An 18039-nucleotide genomic window follows, 5' to 3' on the forward strand; every position below is an offset into this window, starting at 1 on the left:
CTAGAAAGGAACGATCTCATCAACAGCAGCCAATATGGTTTCAGGGATATGAAATCCTGTGTCACAAACCTACTGGAGTTCTATGACAGGGTGACAGCAGTAAGACAAGAGAGAGAGAGGGGTGGGTAGATTGCATTTTCTTGGACTGTAAGAAGGAGCTTGACACATTTCCAAACAAGAGATTAGTGTAAAAACTGGAGGACCAAGCAGGGATAACAGGGAAGGCACTACAATGGATCAGGGAATACTTGTCAGGAAGACAGCAGGGAGTCAGGGTACGTGGCGAGGTGAGAGAGTGGGCGCCTGTGACCAGTGGGTTCCCACACGGGTCAGTCCAAGGACCAGTGCTGTTTTTGGTATTTGTGAACGACATGACGGAAGGAATAGACTCCGAAGTGTCCCTGTTTGCAGATGACCTGAGGTTGATGAGAAGAATTCATTCTGTCGAATACCAGGCAGAACTACAAAGGGATCTGGACAGGTTGCAGACCTGGTCCAGCAATTGGTTCCTAGAGTTCAACCCCACCAAGTGCAAAATCATGAAGATTGGGGAAGGACAAAGAAGACCGCAGACGGAGTACAGACTAGGGGGGCCAGAGACTACAAACCTCACTCAAGGAAAAAGATCTTGGGGTGAGCATAACACCAGGCACATCTCCTGAGGCACACATCAACCAAATAACTGCTGCAGCATATGGGCGCCTAGCAAACCTCAGAACAGCACTCCGACATCTTAATAAGGAATCGTTCAGGACCCTGTACACCGTGTACGTTAGGCCCATATTGGAGTATGCGGCACCAGTTTGGAACCCACACCTAGCCAAGCACGTAAAGAAACTAGAGAAAGTGCAAAGGTTTGCAACAAGACTAGTCCCGGAGCTAAGGGGTATGTCCTATGAGGAGAGGTTAAGGGAATTCGACCTGACGACACTCGAGAACAGGAGAGATAGGGGTGACATGATAACGACATACAAAATACTGAGAGGAATTGACAAGGTGGACAAAGACAAGATGTTCCAGAGATGGGATACAGTAACAAGGGGACACAGGTGGAAGTTGAAGACACAGATGAATCACAGAGATGTTAGGAAGTATTTCTTCAGCTACAGAGTAGTCAGGAAGTAGAATTGTTTGGGAAGCGATGTAGTAGAGGCAGGATCCATACATAGCTTTAAGCAGAGGTATGATAAAGCTCACGGTTCAGGGTGAGTGACTTAGTAGCGGCCAGTGAAGAGGCGGGGCCAGGAGCTTCGACTCGGCCCCTGCAACCTCAACTAGGTGAGTACACACACACACACACACACACACACACACACACACACACACACACACACACACACACACACACACACACACAGTAGCGTGGGTCCGTGGGGTGAAGACGTGGGTAACAAGGCTCCGAGATCCTTAGCGTTGTATGACGTGCAATAACAGTTAGCAGTAATCAGTGGTAGTGGAACGTCAGTGAACAATACTACGAGTGATAATTAAAGTTATTAAAGAAAGTGAGAGGAAAGCTGAAATCAAAATATTTCAAAGCGCAAACCGTTGGGGGTCTTAGGCGCTGGTGCCACATTGGTAGCGGTAGGCCTGAAGAAGTGACGTCACGACAAGTTGTGTGCCATTATACATATAAAGTGAAGTGTATATAATGTGAAGTGTATACTATCATCAGTGAAGAGTGAAATCGCGTGAGGAAGCGGGATGTATGAGAATATATGGTTATAATCATCACGGGTGAAGGATCTCCAAAATAGGGATTTAAGGCCTACGACGACGACTTCGTCATCAGCAGCTGGCAACTGTCACAGCAAGTTTATTCGCCTATTTGTGGTTTGCATGTTGACGGCCCTGGCTGGCCTTGCATACTGTTTGATACTGGTCACTCACTCCTGCAAGTTATTACCAGAATTAGAATAGAAATAGCATTGACAGAGAATATAGTGTTGACGAGTGTGAGAAGGTAGGTGGGACAGGCTTTTAAGGGCAACATTGTAAGACGGTGCTAGGGTAGGTCCCAGGAGGGTTGTGTCAGGTCACAAGAAGTTGCGGCCAGTCATTACACCGCACAAGATTCTCTCTCTCTCACACACACACACACTCACACACTCACACACTCACACACTCACACACTCACACACTCACACACTCACACACACACTCACACACGCACACAGGCAGTGTTACTACCGGAAGTTATTAGCAGTAAGAATACTTAGGAAGCTAGGAAGTCCTCTCTCAATGTGAACAAGGAAAATGATAATAACCAGCAACAATTAATACGTAAAATCCAGAAAGGGCAATAAGTGGAGAGAGTAGATAATTGGGAAAGATAAATGAGACAAAATTTGTGCCTACACGACGGATCTTTCAACCACACAACCTACCCCCCCTAACCCTCCCTCCCTCACACACAAGCACACACACACAAGGGTAGACACACACACACACACACACACACACACACACACACACACACACACACACACACACACACACACCACACACACCACACACACCACACATACACACACCACACACACACACCACACACACCACACATACACCACACACACACACCACACACGCACCACACACACAACCACACACCACACACACACACACACACACCACACACACACCACACACACACCACACACACACCACACACACACACCACACACACACCACACACACACCACACACACACACCACACACACCACACGCACACACACATGCACATACACACACACACCCTCCACCATTTGACACAAACACTTGACACAAACACGTACCCCCCCTCCCCTAACCACCTCTCCCCCTTCCCTAACCACCTCACCTTAGCCACCTACCCCTCCCCCAAACCACCTAACCCCTCCCCAAACCGTCTAACCCCCCCAACTACCTCCCTCCCTCCAATAACCATCCTCCCCCTCCCCCATAACCATCCATCCCCTCTCTCCCTCAAACCATCTAACCCCCTCCCCCAACTATCTCTACATCTCCAATAACCATCCTCCCCCTCCCCCACAACCATCCATCCCCTCTCCTAACCATCTATTCCCCTCCCCCTAACCAGGATGAGGACAAGGGGCTCCAAGGACGAATCTGGGAGGGAGGAATGGGAGGTAGAGCTCAAAAAAAGGGAGGAAGACTAGGGAAGGAGACTAGATGAGCTGGAAAGGAAGATGGAAGAGAGGTTAGCAGCAGAATGCAGAAGGTGGAAGCAACAGGCCACAGCAGCAGAAATCAAGATAGAGAGATTAGAAGAGGAGCTGAGACATCTGAAACAGCACAGAGACAAAGATATTACAGAAGTAGCATCGGCAATGGCTACATCAAACACAGACAACAGGTCTGAAGGAAGCATGGAAACTAAACTGTATGCAGAGGTCCTGTCAAACCCACATGGGGCCAAAACAAAGACAGGGAGCACACTAGGACAGAATGAGAGGTTGGAAGACATTGAAGGAACTAGGACATGTACAAGGACCTTACCAGATACCTGTGGGGGCCAGGAGCAGGTGAGCAGGAAGGATAAACCAAGAAGCATAGGGGCAATAACTAGGGAAGGGACTGAAGGAAGGAACACTCCACGGGAAGGAACTAAAACACATCAGAGGATGCAATGGGAGTCACAGTGGGAGGTGGAAAGGGAAAGATCCGTGTTTGTCTATGGGCTAGACGAAGCTAAAGGGGAAACTTATGATGAAAGAAAGCAGGAGGAGAAAAGAGCAATTGAAGATATCATGAAGGTGATAGGTGAGGGGGACATGACCCAGGTGGCAAATTTTCGGAGAATTGGGTGGTTCACAAAGAAAAGGAATCGGCCTCTCAAAGTAATTTTCAAGGCAGAATCAACCCGAACCATGATCCTGCAGGAGAAAGCACGGCTGAGAGGCAAGCAGGAGTTCCGGAGTGTGTACCTCGATCGAGACAGAACACAGGACGAAAGGAAGACAATGAAAGAGAGAGTTCAAAAACGAAAGGAGAAATGGGAGGAAATGAAAAAGGAGAGCAGAATAATCCAGGATCAAATTGAAGGACAAGCACACCCCCCAGAAACACCTGCAGAAGGACTCCAGCCACGACACTCCCAAGGCAACTGAACAATCCAAACCAACCATCACACACCGATCCCTCTGTTTCCACCCCCCAAACCACAGTTACAGTATTAGAACAGAAGTTAAAGGTTTGGTACACAAATGCAGATGGATTAACGAATAAACATGAGGAATGGCAAGAAAGAACCAATGAGAAGTCCCCAGACATCATAGCAGTTACAGAAACAAAACTCATGGAGACAATAACAGATGCAATCTTCCCACCAGGATACCAGATCATGAGGAAAGATAGAAGGGGCAGGGGGGGAGGTGGGGTTGCTCTGCTCGTAAAAAACAGATGGAAATTCGAGAAAATGGAAGGAATAGATGAGACGGGAGAAAGAGACTACATAGCAGGTACACTTCAGTCTGGGGAACACAAAGTGGTCATTGCAGTGATGTATAATCCACCACAGAACTGCAGGAGGCCAAGAGAGGAATATGAAGAGCAACAGAGCAATGGTGGACACACTTGCAGAGGTGGCAAGAAGAGCTCACTCCAGCAGAGCAAAGTTGCTGGTTATGGGGGATTTCAACCACAGGGAGATTGACTGGGAAAACCTGGAGCCACATGGGGGTCCCAAAACATGGAGAGCCAGGATGTTGGACGTGGTGCTGGAAAACCTCATGCACCAACATGTTAAGGACACTACCAGAGTGAGAGGGGAGGATGAACCAGCAAGATTGGACCATGTGTTCACCCTGGGCAGCTCAGATATTGAGGACATCAAGTATGAGAGTCCCCTAGGAGCTAGCGACCACGTGGTTCTGTGCTTTGAATACATAGTAGAGCTGCAAGTGGAGAGAATAACAGGAGTTGAATGGGAAAAGCCTGACTATAAAAGAGGGGACTACATAGGGTTGAAGAACTTCCTGCGGGAGGTCCAGTGGGACAGAGAACTGGCAGGAAAGCCAGTAAATGAAATGATGGAATATGTAACAACAAAATGCAAGGAGGCAGTGGAAAGGTTTATTCCCAAGGGCAACAGCAACAACGGGAAGACCAGAACGAGCCCCTGGTTTACCCGACGGTGTAAGGAGGCAAAAACAAAATGCAATAGAGAATGGAAAAAGTACAGAAGGCAGAGAACACACGAAAATAGGGAGATCAGTCGCAGAGCCAGGAATGAGTACGCACAGGTAAGGAGGGAGGCCCAGCGACAGTATGAAAATGACATAGCATCGAGAATCAAGACTGACCCGAAACTGTTGTATAGCCACATCAGGAGGAAGACAACAGTCAAAGACCAGGTGATCAGATTAAGGACAGAAGGTGGAGAACTCACAAGAAATGATCAGGAGGTATGTGAGGAGCTGAACAGGAGATTTAAGGAAGTTTTTACAGTAGAGACAGGAAGGGCTGTGGGAAGACAGCACAGAAGGAAACATCAAGAGGGAATATACCAACAAGTGTTGGATGACATACGAACAACTGAGGAGGAGGTGAAGAAGCTCTTAAGTGACCCATCTCCCCATGGGTCCTTAGAGAAGGAGCAGAGATGCTGTGCGTGCCTCTAACCACAATCTTCAACACATCCCTTGAAACTGGGCAACTACCTGAGAAATGGAAGACAGCTAATGTAGTCCCCATATTTAAGAAAGGAAACAGAAACGAGGCACTAAACTACAGACCTGTGTCTCTGACATGTATTGTGTGCAAAGTCATGGAGAAGATTATCAGGAGGAGAGTGGTCGAACACCTGGAAAGGAACAAGATTATAAATGAAAACCAGCATGGGTTCATGGAAGGCAAATCTTGTATCACAAACCTCCTGGAGTTTTATGACAAGGTAACAGAAGTAAGACACGAGAGAGAGGGGTGGGTAGATTGCGTTTTCCTAGACTGCAGGAAGGCCTTTGACACAGTTCCCCACAAGAGATTAGTGCAGAAGCTGGAGGATCAGGCGCACGTAAAAGGGAGGGCACTGCAATGGATAAGGGAATACCTGACAGGGAGGCAGCAACGAGTCATGGTACGTGAAGAGGTATGACAGTGGGCGCCTGTTACGAGCGGGGTCCCACAGGGGTCAGTTCTAGAACCAGTGCTATTTTTGATATATGTGAACGACATGATGGAAGGAATAGACTCTGAAGTGTCCCTGTTCGCAGATGACGTGAAGTTGATGAGGAGAATTAAATCGGACGAGGATGAGGCAGGACTGCAAAGAGACCAGGACAGGCTGGACATGTGATCCAGCAACTGGCTTCTCGAATTCAATCCAGCCAAATGCAAAGTCATGAAGATTGGGGAGGGGCAAAGAAGACCGCAGACAGAGTATAGGCTAGGTGGACAAAGACTACAGAACTCACTCAGGGAGAAAGACCTTGGGGTGACCATAACACCGAGCACATCACCGGAGGCACACATCAACCAAATAACCGCTGCAGCATACGGGCGCCTGGCAAACCTGAGAATAGCGTTCCGATACCTTAATAAGGAATCGTTCAAGACACTGTACACTGTGTATGTTAGGCCCATACTGGAGTATGCAGCACCAGTCTGGAACCCACACCTGGTCAAGCACGTCAAGAAGTTAGAGAAAGTACAAAGGTTTGCAACAAGGCTAGTCCCAGAGCTCAAGGGAATGTCGTACGAGGAAAGGTTAAGGGAAATCGGACTGACGACACTGGAGGACAGAAGGATCAGGGGAGACATGATAACGACATACAAGATACTGCGGGGAATAGACAAGGTGGACAGAGATAGGATGTTCCAGAGAGGGGACACAGGGACAAGGGGTCACAACTGGAAGCTGAAGACTCAGACGAGTCACAGGGACGTTAGGAAGTATTTCTTCAGTCATAGAGTTGTCAGCAAGTGGAATAGCCTAGCAAGTGAAGTAGTGGAGGCAGGAACCATACATAGTTTTAAGAAGAGGTATGACAAAGCTCAGGAAGCAGAGAGAGAGAGGATCCAGCGATCAGTGAAGAGGCGGGGCCAGGAGCTGAGTTTCGACCCCTGCAACCACAATTAGGCGAGTACAATTAGGTGAGTACACACACACAAAGATCTTGGGGTGAGTATAACACAGGGCACATACGAGGCGCACATCAACTAGATAACTGCTGCAACACATGGGCGTCTAGCAAATCTAGGCATTCCGACATCTCAATAAGGAATCGTTCAGGACCTTGTACACTGTGTACATTAGGCCTATATTTGAGTATGCAGCACCGGTCTGGAACCTACACTTAGCCAAGCACGTATGGAAACTAGAGGAAGTGCTAAGGTTTACAACGAGACTAGTCCCGGAGCTAAGGGTTATGTCTTACGAGGCGAGGTTAAGGGAAATCGACCTGACGACACTGGAGGACAGGAGAGATAGGGGGGATATGATGACGGCATATAAAATACTGAGAGGTATTGACAAGGTGGACAGAGACAGAATGTTCCAGAGATGGGACACAGCAACAAGGGGTCACAGTTTGAAGTTGAAGACTCAGATGAATCACAGGGATGTTAGGAAGTATATATTCAGTCAGAGTTGTCAGGAAGTGGAATAGTCTGGGAAGTGATGTAGTGGAGGCAGTATAAAGAAGAGGTATGATAAAGCTCATGGAGCAGGAAGAGAGACCGAATAGCGGCCAGTGAGGAGGCGGGGCCAGGAGCTCTGACTCGACCCCTAAAACCACAAATAGTATAAATAGGCGAGTACAAGTAGTTAGGTACTTTGTTGGCCTCCTTGTACCTGACTTTCTCTTCACCTAGCAGTACCTGGGTGATAGTCGACTGTTGTGTGGCATCCTGGGGGAGAAGCATATCTTTTATGTGGCCGGTGTTAACGAAATAATTGGTATTCGCTGGAGAGAGAGAGATGGATGGGCATCCATAAAAAGAAAAGGCAGAGGAGATGAGAATCAGAGGACATAGAACAGAAACAGACCAGTGAAGAATAAATATGAAGGTAGCCTAGGCAGATCGAACAGAATTATCACTTACTCTTTTCTAACTTTCAAATTAATTAGGCTTCATTGCCCAGGACTAATTCTTAATGAAACAAAATATAGATTTTCTTCACTAAGTTCGTTTTTACTTTTCAACTAAAACTTTTAACAGTTAATCATTAATGTCATTAAAAATTCGATTTAGTATTTATTTCGACCTTTATTGTACAAATATGTGTTGTATTAAATAATCCGAATTTCCTTGATACTTAAATTTTTCCATTTTTTTTCAGACCAATTGCTATCTTTTTTTAATTAACAATGATATAATGATTTTTATTTTTGAACCAAAACGAACTTAGAAACCTCACCTAACTTCCCTAAAATTAACACAATTTTTTTTTAGCTAAATTCTGCTATATCATTGGTCAACTTTAATATATTTAATATTGGATTAAATCTGTGATATATATATATATATATATATATATATATATATATATATATATATATATATATATATATATATATATATATATATATATATATATATATAATGTCGTGCCGAATATGTAAAACTGGTCAATTAGCAAGAACTCACTTAAAATTAAGTCCTTTCTAAAATTTTCTCTTATACGTTTGAAGATATATTTTTTTCATTAATGTTAATGTAAAAAATTTTAATTTTGTTCCAAAAGAATCTTAGAAAACATACCTAACCTTATCATAACAAGAACAATTTATTTTAGCCTAACCCAACTAAATATATTTTAGATTTGTTTACAATAATTTAATATTAAACAAACACAGTGAAATATATTTTTTTCGTTAGGTTCAGAATGACTTTGGCGAAATTATTGCATACACAAATTTTCAATTGTCCTCTATGGCAAGACGAACGTTGCTATTTAACCAAGATCGCAAGTTCTGCCTATTCGGCACTACATATATATAAAATAATAATATATATCTCAAATTCTCACTTGGGAGAGAAAGCCTCTAACATTATTTCAAGTCGTCTTGGACTATTGTCAACAAAGTGAGCGAGAGAGAGAGAAAAAAAAAACAGAGGCCAGAATACGGCTTAGTTCTCCAGTTGTAGAGTGTCTTGGAGGATCTAAAAGTTGTCTCTCCTACAGTTACCAATGGTTCTGGCAGCTCCTTCTATGGCCTTTCCGAAGACACCTTGCAGGAAGTCCCAGCCTCTCTTCTGACGGCGTCTGGAAAAGTGTGTAGGAAAAAATTATTGCGAGGCTTTTATTAAGAGGGACTAGTGGCATCGTTGTTATTAACAGGGGGAAGTAAACAGGAATAAAACGAAGGGGAATTATAGTGGCTAAACGTTTCCTTTAATAAATGCCCTGAACTGTACCTAAATAACTTTTCATCTCGAAAAGTTTTAATTAATGTTATAAATATTCTGCACGCTGACAAGAGGTATATGGGTCATTCTGGATACTTGAAGCTACGAGGATAGCCATGCAGAACAAGTATTTATTTTGACAACGTTTCGCCCTGTATGGAGCTTTATATAAAGTCATCTATTATCTTGATAAGCGAAAAGTTGGCCAAATACAAACTCTTTGTGCAGCATTGTTCTCTCTACTACATTCTGTGGTATGTTGTTTGTATTCAGCTGGATACGTGAATATTTGTTTTACGGACATGCTCGTATAGGCATTTTGATGGACAAACATTGAGTACGGAAATGGTACATTATGGAATGATGCACATCACACACCTCAGTCTCTGCGTTCAAGACGGGTTACGTTAGGTAAGATTTGTCGGAAAACTGGATAATTGTCTCCACTGACGTGGGTCTTAGATGACCCGCTGCTGCTGGAGCTTTTGGTCATCTGACAGAGGCTTTCCACTGGCTCGCTGGTCCGCCTCATTTAAAAATTAAGGTTGTAAATATAACATTTTTACCCAAGACTGATTCTGAGCAAATCTCACTTTGTCTCGACGATGGAGATGTCGGAGCAGAGTGTGGTTCTCTGAACGGAGCAGTCAGGATCTCTCCCTTCCTCGGCATCCTCAGGGGCACACTGCTCTGTCACCAGTGTCCACTGTGTGTAGTGAAGTCATAACCGTCAGCACCATCACCACCGTCAGCAGTAGCGATAGAAATAGCACCATCAGTAGCGGCCCCAGCACGGAGATTAAAATGGAAGAGGAGGTCGGTCATGTTGAATATTAATAATAATAAGATGAAGAATAAAGAATACGAAAGAAAGGAAGATACAACACTTAGTTAATTAAGCTTCGAGATGCTGAGTACATCAACAGTATTACCTTCTATTTTTATAGCTATATTTTTGTTCTCGAGTGAAATTATATTAGATCACTGATCTCGATATGTTTAGGGGAGGATTTATGAAGGTTAGCAGGAACTTGTGGAGCGTATTGGTAGAGAATATGCTCCGGTGCTCTACACTTCCATTACCAAAGAAAAAAAAACTGTATTCCCTATAGTTATTTGTAATGGCAGAATTACCGACAAAATGTTAGGTAAACAAATACAGATTATAAAATATCGCAGTTGCATCTGTCCATTTAGCTACCATCGTTATTTGTGATTGTTTAGTCACTACACAAGCCGACGTGGACTGACCTGGAGGGTGCAGGAGTCACAGGTAACACCATTAGGTAACACTACAGGTATCTCGTACTCTCCTCCTTTGATAGACCTTGTCATCTGGTACTGACGTCCCTCCACTCCAGAGATATCCAAGGGCCACCTGTACATGTTATCACGAAAGGGTTACCAAAACACAAAAAAAATGCAGTTTTTTTTTTTTTTTTGCAACATTCACGCCTTACAACGTTCCACAATATCCAAGCCGTGCCAGGATTTCTAACAACCAAAAAGGGTACGTTTTCTCACCTCACGAGACATTCCTCGTCGGTTGGGTTCGTTCGAGGACAGAGATAGAACTCAAACGTGCCTTTCTCTACGTGGGGAACATGCGCTCTCACCAGCATCACCTACAAGAAGACTTTCTTTCAGATTTTGATTTTGCATGCAAATTTACAGGTTAATGGCTGCTACAGTATAGACATGCATGGAGGATGGTGTTAGATTTAGATACCAGGAAGTGAAATATGTGAATGGTGCTTAATTTATATACCAGGAAGGAAGAGAAACATGTCAATGGTGTTGAATTTATATACCAGAAAGGAAGAGAAACATGTCAGTGGTGTTGGATTTATATACCAGGAAGGAAGAGAAACATGTCAATGCTGGGAAACATATTTTTTTAATATATGGGTACTATGAAGAGACTGGAAAAAAAAATAAGAACATGATAATTAAGTACAGATGGTATAATGTGAGATTTAGCCAGCAATATAGGAAAGCCAGCAGAAGGCTTCGGTCAAATGACCAAAATACATCAGGAGAATTCTTTCGCGTTTCTCTTGACGAAACAAGTACCCCTAAGAGAAATACGAAGATATGTTGTGTAGTGAAACTACGACAAAACTAATTTCGTGAGCTACAAATTAAAAGGCAATTATTTTTGTTATCACGGGGACATGCTAAACCCTTAGGAGGCCACATGCAGAACCTGGGGAATGGGAAGTAATTTTCGGGTATAATCCGAGGACCTCTTCAAGGGGGGCTCCTTGGCGTGGTGAGTCTCTTGGTCTGAGGAATTAGGCCTGTCGGTCTCCTTCCTCAGACCGAACCTAATTACCCCCCAATCCCCCCTTCCCTATCCCATCCTCCCCTTTTTCCTTTCCTCCTCCTCCTCCCCACCCCTCCCTTTTGCCCTTCCTCTTTTTGGCCTTTGGGATTTTTCCCACAGGCACACTAATTCATAGGTAGGGGGAAGGGTACCAGGGTCCATCCCATTCCGTTGAGGTTCTTGGCGGTGGCGTAGTTTGCCGTGGGATCTGGATCGCCTGGGGATGTCCCGATCCCTCTCCGGTATCCCGGAGGGTGGCTTTGGGTGTCTTTCGGGCGACGGGTGCATCTCTGGAAGCCACCTTTCGGATTCCGGGGGTGGTGGCCGAAGGAGGTATGCTTTGTGGCGGATATCCGGCCGCTCTCTTTTGTCCACCAGGTAGCTAGGCAGATGTGAGGTTGCTATCCCGGATTGCTGGTTTACTGGCATGAAGGGTAGGGTATGGCACGGGTTCCATGCTGCATCTGCGCTACTTGCGGTGCTGAGGTCCTCTTGGGTGCGGAGGGAGATTTCTGGCCCTTTCATTCCTCCTAGGAACTATCCCTCCCCGGTCCCCCCTTTTTTTATTCTTTTTTTTATTTTTATTTTCTTTTCTTTCTTTTTTTTTCTTAAAAACAAAAAGAAAGAAGTAACCTAACCATGGGGTCCCAAATCCATGACCCCGCTACCCCCGGGCCCCTTATTTTTACCGCACCCTGTTCTGACCTTGCCTCATCTTTTGGCCACTCTTTGGACACTCCCAAGGCCCTTGTACCTCTTGCTGGTGCTGTTTCCTCACCCGCTTCAGGTACCGGGGCTTCCACTGACTCCTTCGATTTGTCTGACCTCCACTCTCCTTTGACTATGCTTCCGGCCTCTCCCTCTATGGTGCGACGATTTTCGAATCGCCAGCCCGTCTCACGTCGGTCCGACTCTGGTCCCACTTCTAAATGCCAACGACAATCTCCAGACGATGTTACTTCGTTACCTTCCCATTCTATTCGGAAAAGACCGACATGTCATGCACTCCCTCTCCACACTCAGTTTCGGACCAAACTATGGACTAAATTCTTTACTTTACGACCGACTTCTTCTATTGCCTATCTTTCTGACCATAGTATTGGCAAAGCGCTCCTATGCCACGTTGGTAGAGATATTTCTTTTCACGCTCTTAAGAGTGGTATGCACATCATCACAATCCAGAATTCTACCCAAGCTCATGATCTTTCTCTACTTTCACATATCGATACTATTCCTATCACTATCGAAAAACATCATTCCCTCAATTCTTGTAGTGGTACTGTTATTCTTCACCATACCATAGTCCAACAGAATTTCTAGACGTGTGGCAATGACATTCTCGAACAGCTGGAACTCCAAGATCTCCCAAGTCTCAAGGTAGACACTTATGTTCTTTCTGCCCGCAGGCGAAGACGATACCCTTGCAATGTGGCTCGTTTAACTTTTGACAGCCGTGAGCTCCCATCCTCTGTTTATGTAGCAGGACATCGGTTACAGGTTCGGAAGGTGATCCCTACACCGCAACAGTGTAAGAATTGCTGGCGATTTGGCCACCCAGCAAAATATTGCAGATCTATAGCCGAATGCCCAGTCTGTGGTGCCGATGACCATTCTAATACATCTTGCAGTCGACCTCCCTCTTGCCTTAATTGTCATGAGGCTCACCCTTCATACTCTCGCTGTTGCCAGGTCTACTTAAATGAGCGGGAAATTCGTTGCCTCAAAGAGGCAGAAGGTCTCCCTTATGCTATGGCAGTTTCTCATCTCCGCCTCCAAGGGAGACTACCTCGTGTTTCTTATTCTCGTGTTTCTTATTCTCGTGTTTCTTATTCTCGTGTTTCTTATTCTCGTGTTTCAAAACGTCTCCCCACTTCTGGGGTCCCATCTTCTGCAGCCTCCTCTGTGGTTGCCAGTCCCATAGTCACTCCTGTAACTAATTCTTTTGCTGTCCTGGGCTCAGACGTCCCTACTTCAACACCTCAGTCTGTCCTCAGTTCTTCGTGTTCTCCCTCACAAACCCCGGTATCGACAAGACCTCGTACGACACCTCCCAATCGTCCCTCTACTTCTCAGAGGTCCAACAAATCTCCTTTAACCCCTCCTTCCCTTCATCCACCTCCACATTTTCCCTTCCCGGTCTCTGTACCTAGGTCTTTCCTTTCACTGGCTCCGTTACAAGTGTGGAGGTTCATCCTCCTCCTCGTACTGTGCCTTCCTCCCCTGTCCCCTCCCAAGTTTCTTCCTCTTCTGTCCCCTCCCACACTTCTCCAGTTCCCTCCATCCTTTCGCACTCCCCTACCTTGGTACAGTCCATTACAGCTCCGATCTTTACTCAAACTACTCCTCCTTCCATCTCCAATATTGTCTCCCATACGACGTCACTGAACTCCGAAACACTTGAAGCAATCTCTGAATATATTGCAGAGACCAAACCATCAATGGACACTGATCCACCCTCTGTTCCTTCTCTTTCCTCTTCTCCATCTGCACAACTCCTTTCTTCACAATGCACCGTTCCTTCACTACTTGAACGTTTTCCTTTGCTACCGCATGTGGACTTTTCTAACCCTTCTAGTCCGTAGGTACCTTTACCTGCGGATTTCAGGTATCTTTATCATTGCCAATCATGGCCTATTTACAGTGGAATATTCGCGGCCTCAGGGGTAATCGGGGTGAGCTTCAGATGTTGCTCTCCCAGTTTTCCCCTGTTGGTGTTTGCTTACAGGAACCAAAATTACTCTGCCGTTATCTATCCCATCTCAGGCTATAATTTATTGTATTCTTCAGATCCTTTTCCTGATGGGACCTTTAATGAAAGTGCCCTTCTTCTCCGCACTGATATTCCGTACCATCAGCTATTTGTTCGTACTTCGCTGCATTACACAGCAGCCCGTATCCACTTGCATAGGTGGTATACACTCTGTTCTTTGTATCTCTCTCCTTCTCGGGCATTATCTATCCCGGATATTGCCTTTCTTGTTTCGCCATTACCGCCACCACTTCTGTTACTTGGCGATTTTAATGCCCATCATTTCCTCTGGGGGGGGGTCTCACTGTGATTCCCGTGTCATTCAGTTAGAGGCTTTTCTTGCTACCCACCCCTTCCATATTTTAAATACAGGTACTCGCACCCATTTTGATCCTCGGACTCATACTCTCTCTTGCATCGATCTCTCAGTCTGCTCTTCCTCTGCCGCATTAGACTTCACCTGGTCTGTTCTCCCGGATTTACATGACAGCGATCATTTCCCAATCATTCTTACTTCCCCTTCATATTCACCACCTTTTTGTAACCCACGCTGGCAATTTGATCAGGCAAATTGAAACCTTTACTCACAACTAACTGTTTTTAGTGAGGTTCCTTCTTTGTCCTCCATTGATGAGCTTTTACACCTCTTCTCGTCCTCCGTTTTAACCGCAGCTTCTCATTCTGTACCCCAAACTTCGGGCAGGCATTCTCAGAAATGCGTGCCTTGGTGGTCTCCTGCTTGTGCTAGTGCAGTACGTTTGAAACACGCTGCGTGGGGCAGATACCGGTACAATAGAACCACGGAGAGACTTCTTGATTTTAAGCAGAAGCGTGCGATCGCTCGCAGTGTCATCCGTGACGCTAAACGCACTTGCTGGCGAGATTGTCTCCACCATCACCTCTGCTTCCTCTATGAGTGCAGTCTGGAAAAAAAAGTACGAAAACTGAGTGGTAAATATTCTCCTGACCTGGCTCCTGTTCTGCGGGTTGCCGGTGTTGATATAGCAAACCCACTAGATGTTGCCAATGAAACTGGCAATCATCTAGTCCGTATTTCTCAGGGGCTCCATCTATGCCCCTCGTTTCTTTCCTCAAAGTCTGCCAGAGAGTTAGCACCCTTGGACTTTTCTTCTCTCAGAGAAGAACAGTATAATGTGCCTTTTACACTTCAGGAACTTGAGGCAACACTCTCAGCTTGCCGATCATCGGCAGCTGGCCCCGACGACATTCATATTCGTATGCTACAACATTTACATCAGTCAGCCCTTGCAGTCCTAGTACGCCTTTTCAATCTTATTTGGTCACAAGGAGTTCTTCCACAGCTGTGGAAATCTGCCATTGTTCACCCTTTCCGCAAACCGAGTACTACGGGACATGAAACCTCCCACTATCGTCCCATTGCTCTTACCAGTGCAGTTTGCAAAGTGATGGAACGCCTGGTAAATAGACGTTTAGTGTGGTATTTAGAGACACAACAGTCTCTCCACTCGTCAATATGGCTTTCGTAAGGGTTGCTCTACCATAGACCCCTTACTGCGCTTGGATACGTATGTTTGTAATGCCTTTGCGAATAACCACTCAGTTATTGCCATATTTTTTGACCTTGAGAAGGCATATGACACAACTTGGAGGTATAATATTTTGGCCCAAGCCCACTCCTTAGGCCTTCGAGGCAATCTACCATCCTTCCTTAAGAACTTTTTAACTGACAGACATTTCCGTGTTCAGGTTAATAATGTGCTCTCCCCGGACTTTATCCAAGCTGAAGGTGTCCCTCAGGGATGTGTTCTGAGCACAACACTTTTTCTCCTTGCTATAAATGATTTTGCCTCTAGTCTTCCATCCAATATTTGGTCATCACTCTATGTTGATGACTTCGCTATTGCCTGTGCAGGCGCTGACTCGCCTCATTACAGTTTCTCTCCAGCATGCGGTCGACCGTGTTTCCAGTTGGGTCACCACACATGGGTTTAAATTTTCCAGTACCAAAACTCACCAAATTACTTTCACTAGACGCTCTGTCATCTCCGATCATCCTTTATACCTCTATGGCACCCGTATCCCTGAACGTGATAGTCAGGTTTCTAGGCCTCCTCTTTGACCGTAGGTTATCCTGGAAACCTCACATTACCTCTCTGAAGACAACTTGTCACAGCCGGCTGAATCTTCTTAAAACCCTTGCTCATCTTTCATGGGGAGCTGATCGTCGAACTCTCCTTCGCCTACATTCCACTCTCATTTTATCGAAACTTGACTATGGTGACCAGATCTATTCAGTTGCCTCTCCTGCTACTCTATCTAGCCTCAACCCTATTCATCACCAAGGATTACGTTTATGCCTTGGTGCTTTTCGCTCTTCCCCTATTGAGAGCCTCTATGCAGAAGTGAACGTTCCATCCTTATCCGATCGCCGTGATGCCCATTGCCTTCGCTACTATGTACGCTCTCATGATCTCTGCAATCCTTCCATTTATAGAATGGTCACCGATATTAGTAGACATTCTTCATTTGTTCGCCGCCCCTGTTTGCTCCGTCCCTTCTCTCTTCGCCTACATTCGCTCTTGTCTTCTCTTCAGTTTCCACCTTTCTATGTTCATGTAGCATCTCACTTTTCCCTACCCCCCTGGGAAGTTCCAGCTGTTCGAGTCTGTTCTTTCTCACTCCCTTGCTCGAAAGCGCAACTGTCTACGGTAGCTTCCCGCTCTATTTTTCTTGACCACTTCCACTTTCATTCTCATGCCATTGCAGTGTACACAGATGGCTCTAAGTCTTCTGACGGCATAGGATTCGCAGCAGTGTTTCCGGACAGCGTCGTACAAGGGCATTTACTATCTTCGGCTAGTATCTTTACTGCTGAATTGTATGCCATCCTTACAGCACTTATCCGTATTGCATCTATGCCTGTGTCATCATTTGTGGTTGTCTCAGACTCCCTTAGTGCTTTACAGGCTATACAGAAATTTGTTACACCTCACCCCTTAGTCCTCCGTATCCAGCTTTGGCTATGCCGCATCTCTACCAAGCATGAAGATATTGTTTTTTGTTGGGTCCCTGGTCATGTTGACGTACAGGGCAATGAACATGCAGACACTGCTGTGCGGTCAGCAGTACATGACCTACCAGTTTCATATAGAGGTGTTCCATTTACGGACTATTTTGCTGCAATAGCTACCCACCTTCACACCCGTTGGCAACAACGTTGGTCTAGGTAAGACACATATGCAACAGTTAGGTATCTTTATTTCGAAACGTTTCGCCTACACAGTAGGCTTCTTCAGTCGAGTACAGAAAAGTTGATAGAAGCAGGAGAGACTGTACTCGACTGAAGAAGCCTACTGTGCAGGCGAAACGTTTCGAAATAAAGATACCTGTTGCATATGTGTCTTACCTTACAACCTGTCGGTATTTTATACCATTTTATTGTTCACTCCGTCAGACACTGCAACACAAGGGTATCTTGGTACAGACTTGAGATCAACTTCGACAACCTCTACTAGTGAGAATGGCTGGATTTGAGAGGGACCTGACCTCTCAACGTCTACATTCTTACCTCTACTAGTGACCTACGTTTCACCTCCTGGCGCTATATAAGGCTCCATCCTATCACTTCAA

At 45.4% G+C, this 18039-nt stretch overlaps 1 protein-coding gene across 1 annotated transcript in view; it reads right to left on the reverse strand.

Moving 5' to 3' along the window:
- Positions 1–8189: 8189 nt before the first annotated feature.
- LOC128698923 (uncharacterized) overlaps positions 8190–18039 on the reverse strand; it is a 34840-nt gene continuing 24990 nt past the window's right edge. Inside the window, exons 4-7 of the mRNA XM_053791334.2 lie at positions 10877–10977; positions 10604–10730; positions 9946–10058; positions 8190–9209 (exon numbers count right to left, since the gene is read on the reverse strand). Of these exons, the coding sequence (XP_053647309.1) occupies positions 9107–9209; positions 9946–10058; positions 10604–10730; positions 10877–10977 (444 nt within the window). The 3' untranslated portion in view covers positions 8190–9106. The remainder of the gene's footprint in view (positions 9210–9945; positions 10059–10603; positions 10731–10876; positions 10978–18039) is intronic.

This window comes from Cherax quadricarinatus, chromosome 55 (assembly GCF_038502225.1).
Source record: "Cherax quadricarinatus isolate ZL_2023a chromosome 55, ASM3850222v1, whole genome shotgun sequence".
NCBI classification, from domain to species: Eukaryota; Metazoa; Arthropoda; class Malacostraca; order Decapoda; family Parastacidae; genus Cherax; species Cherax quadricarinatus.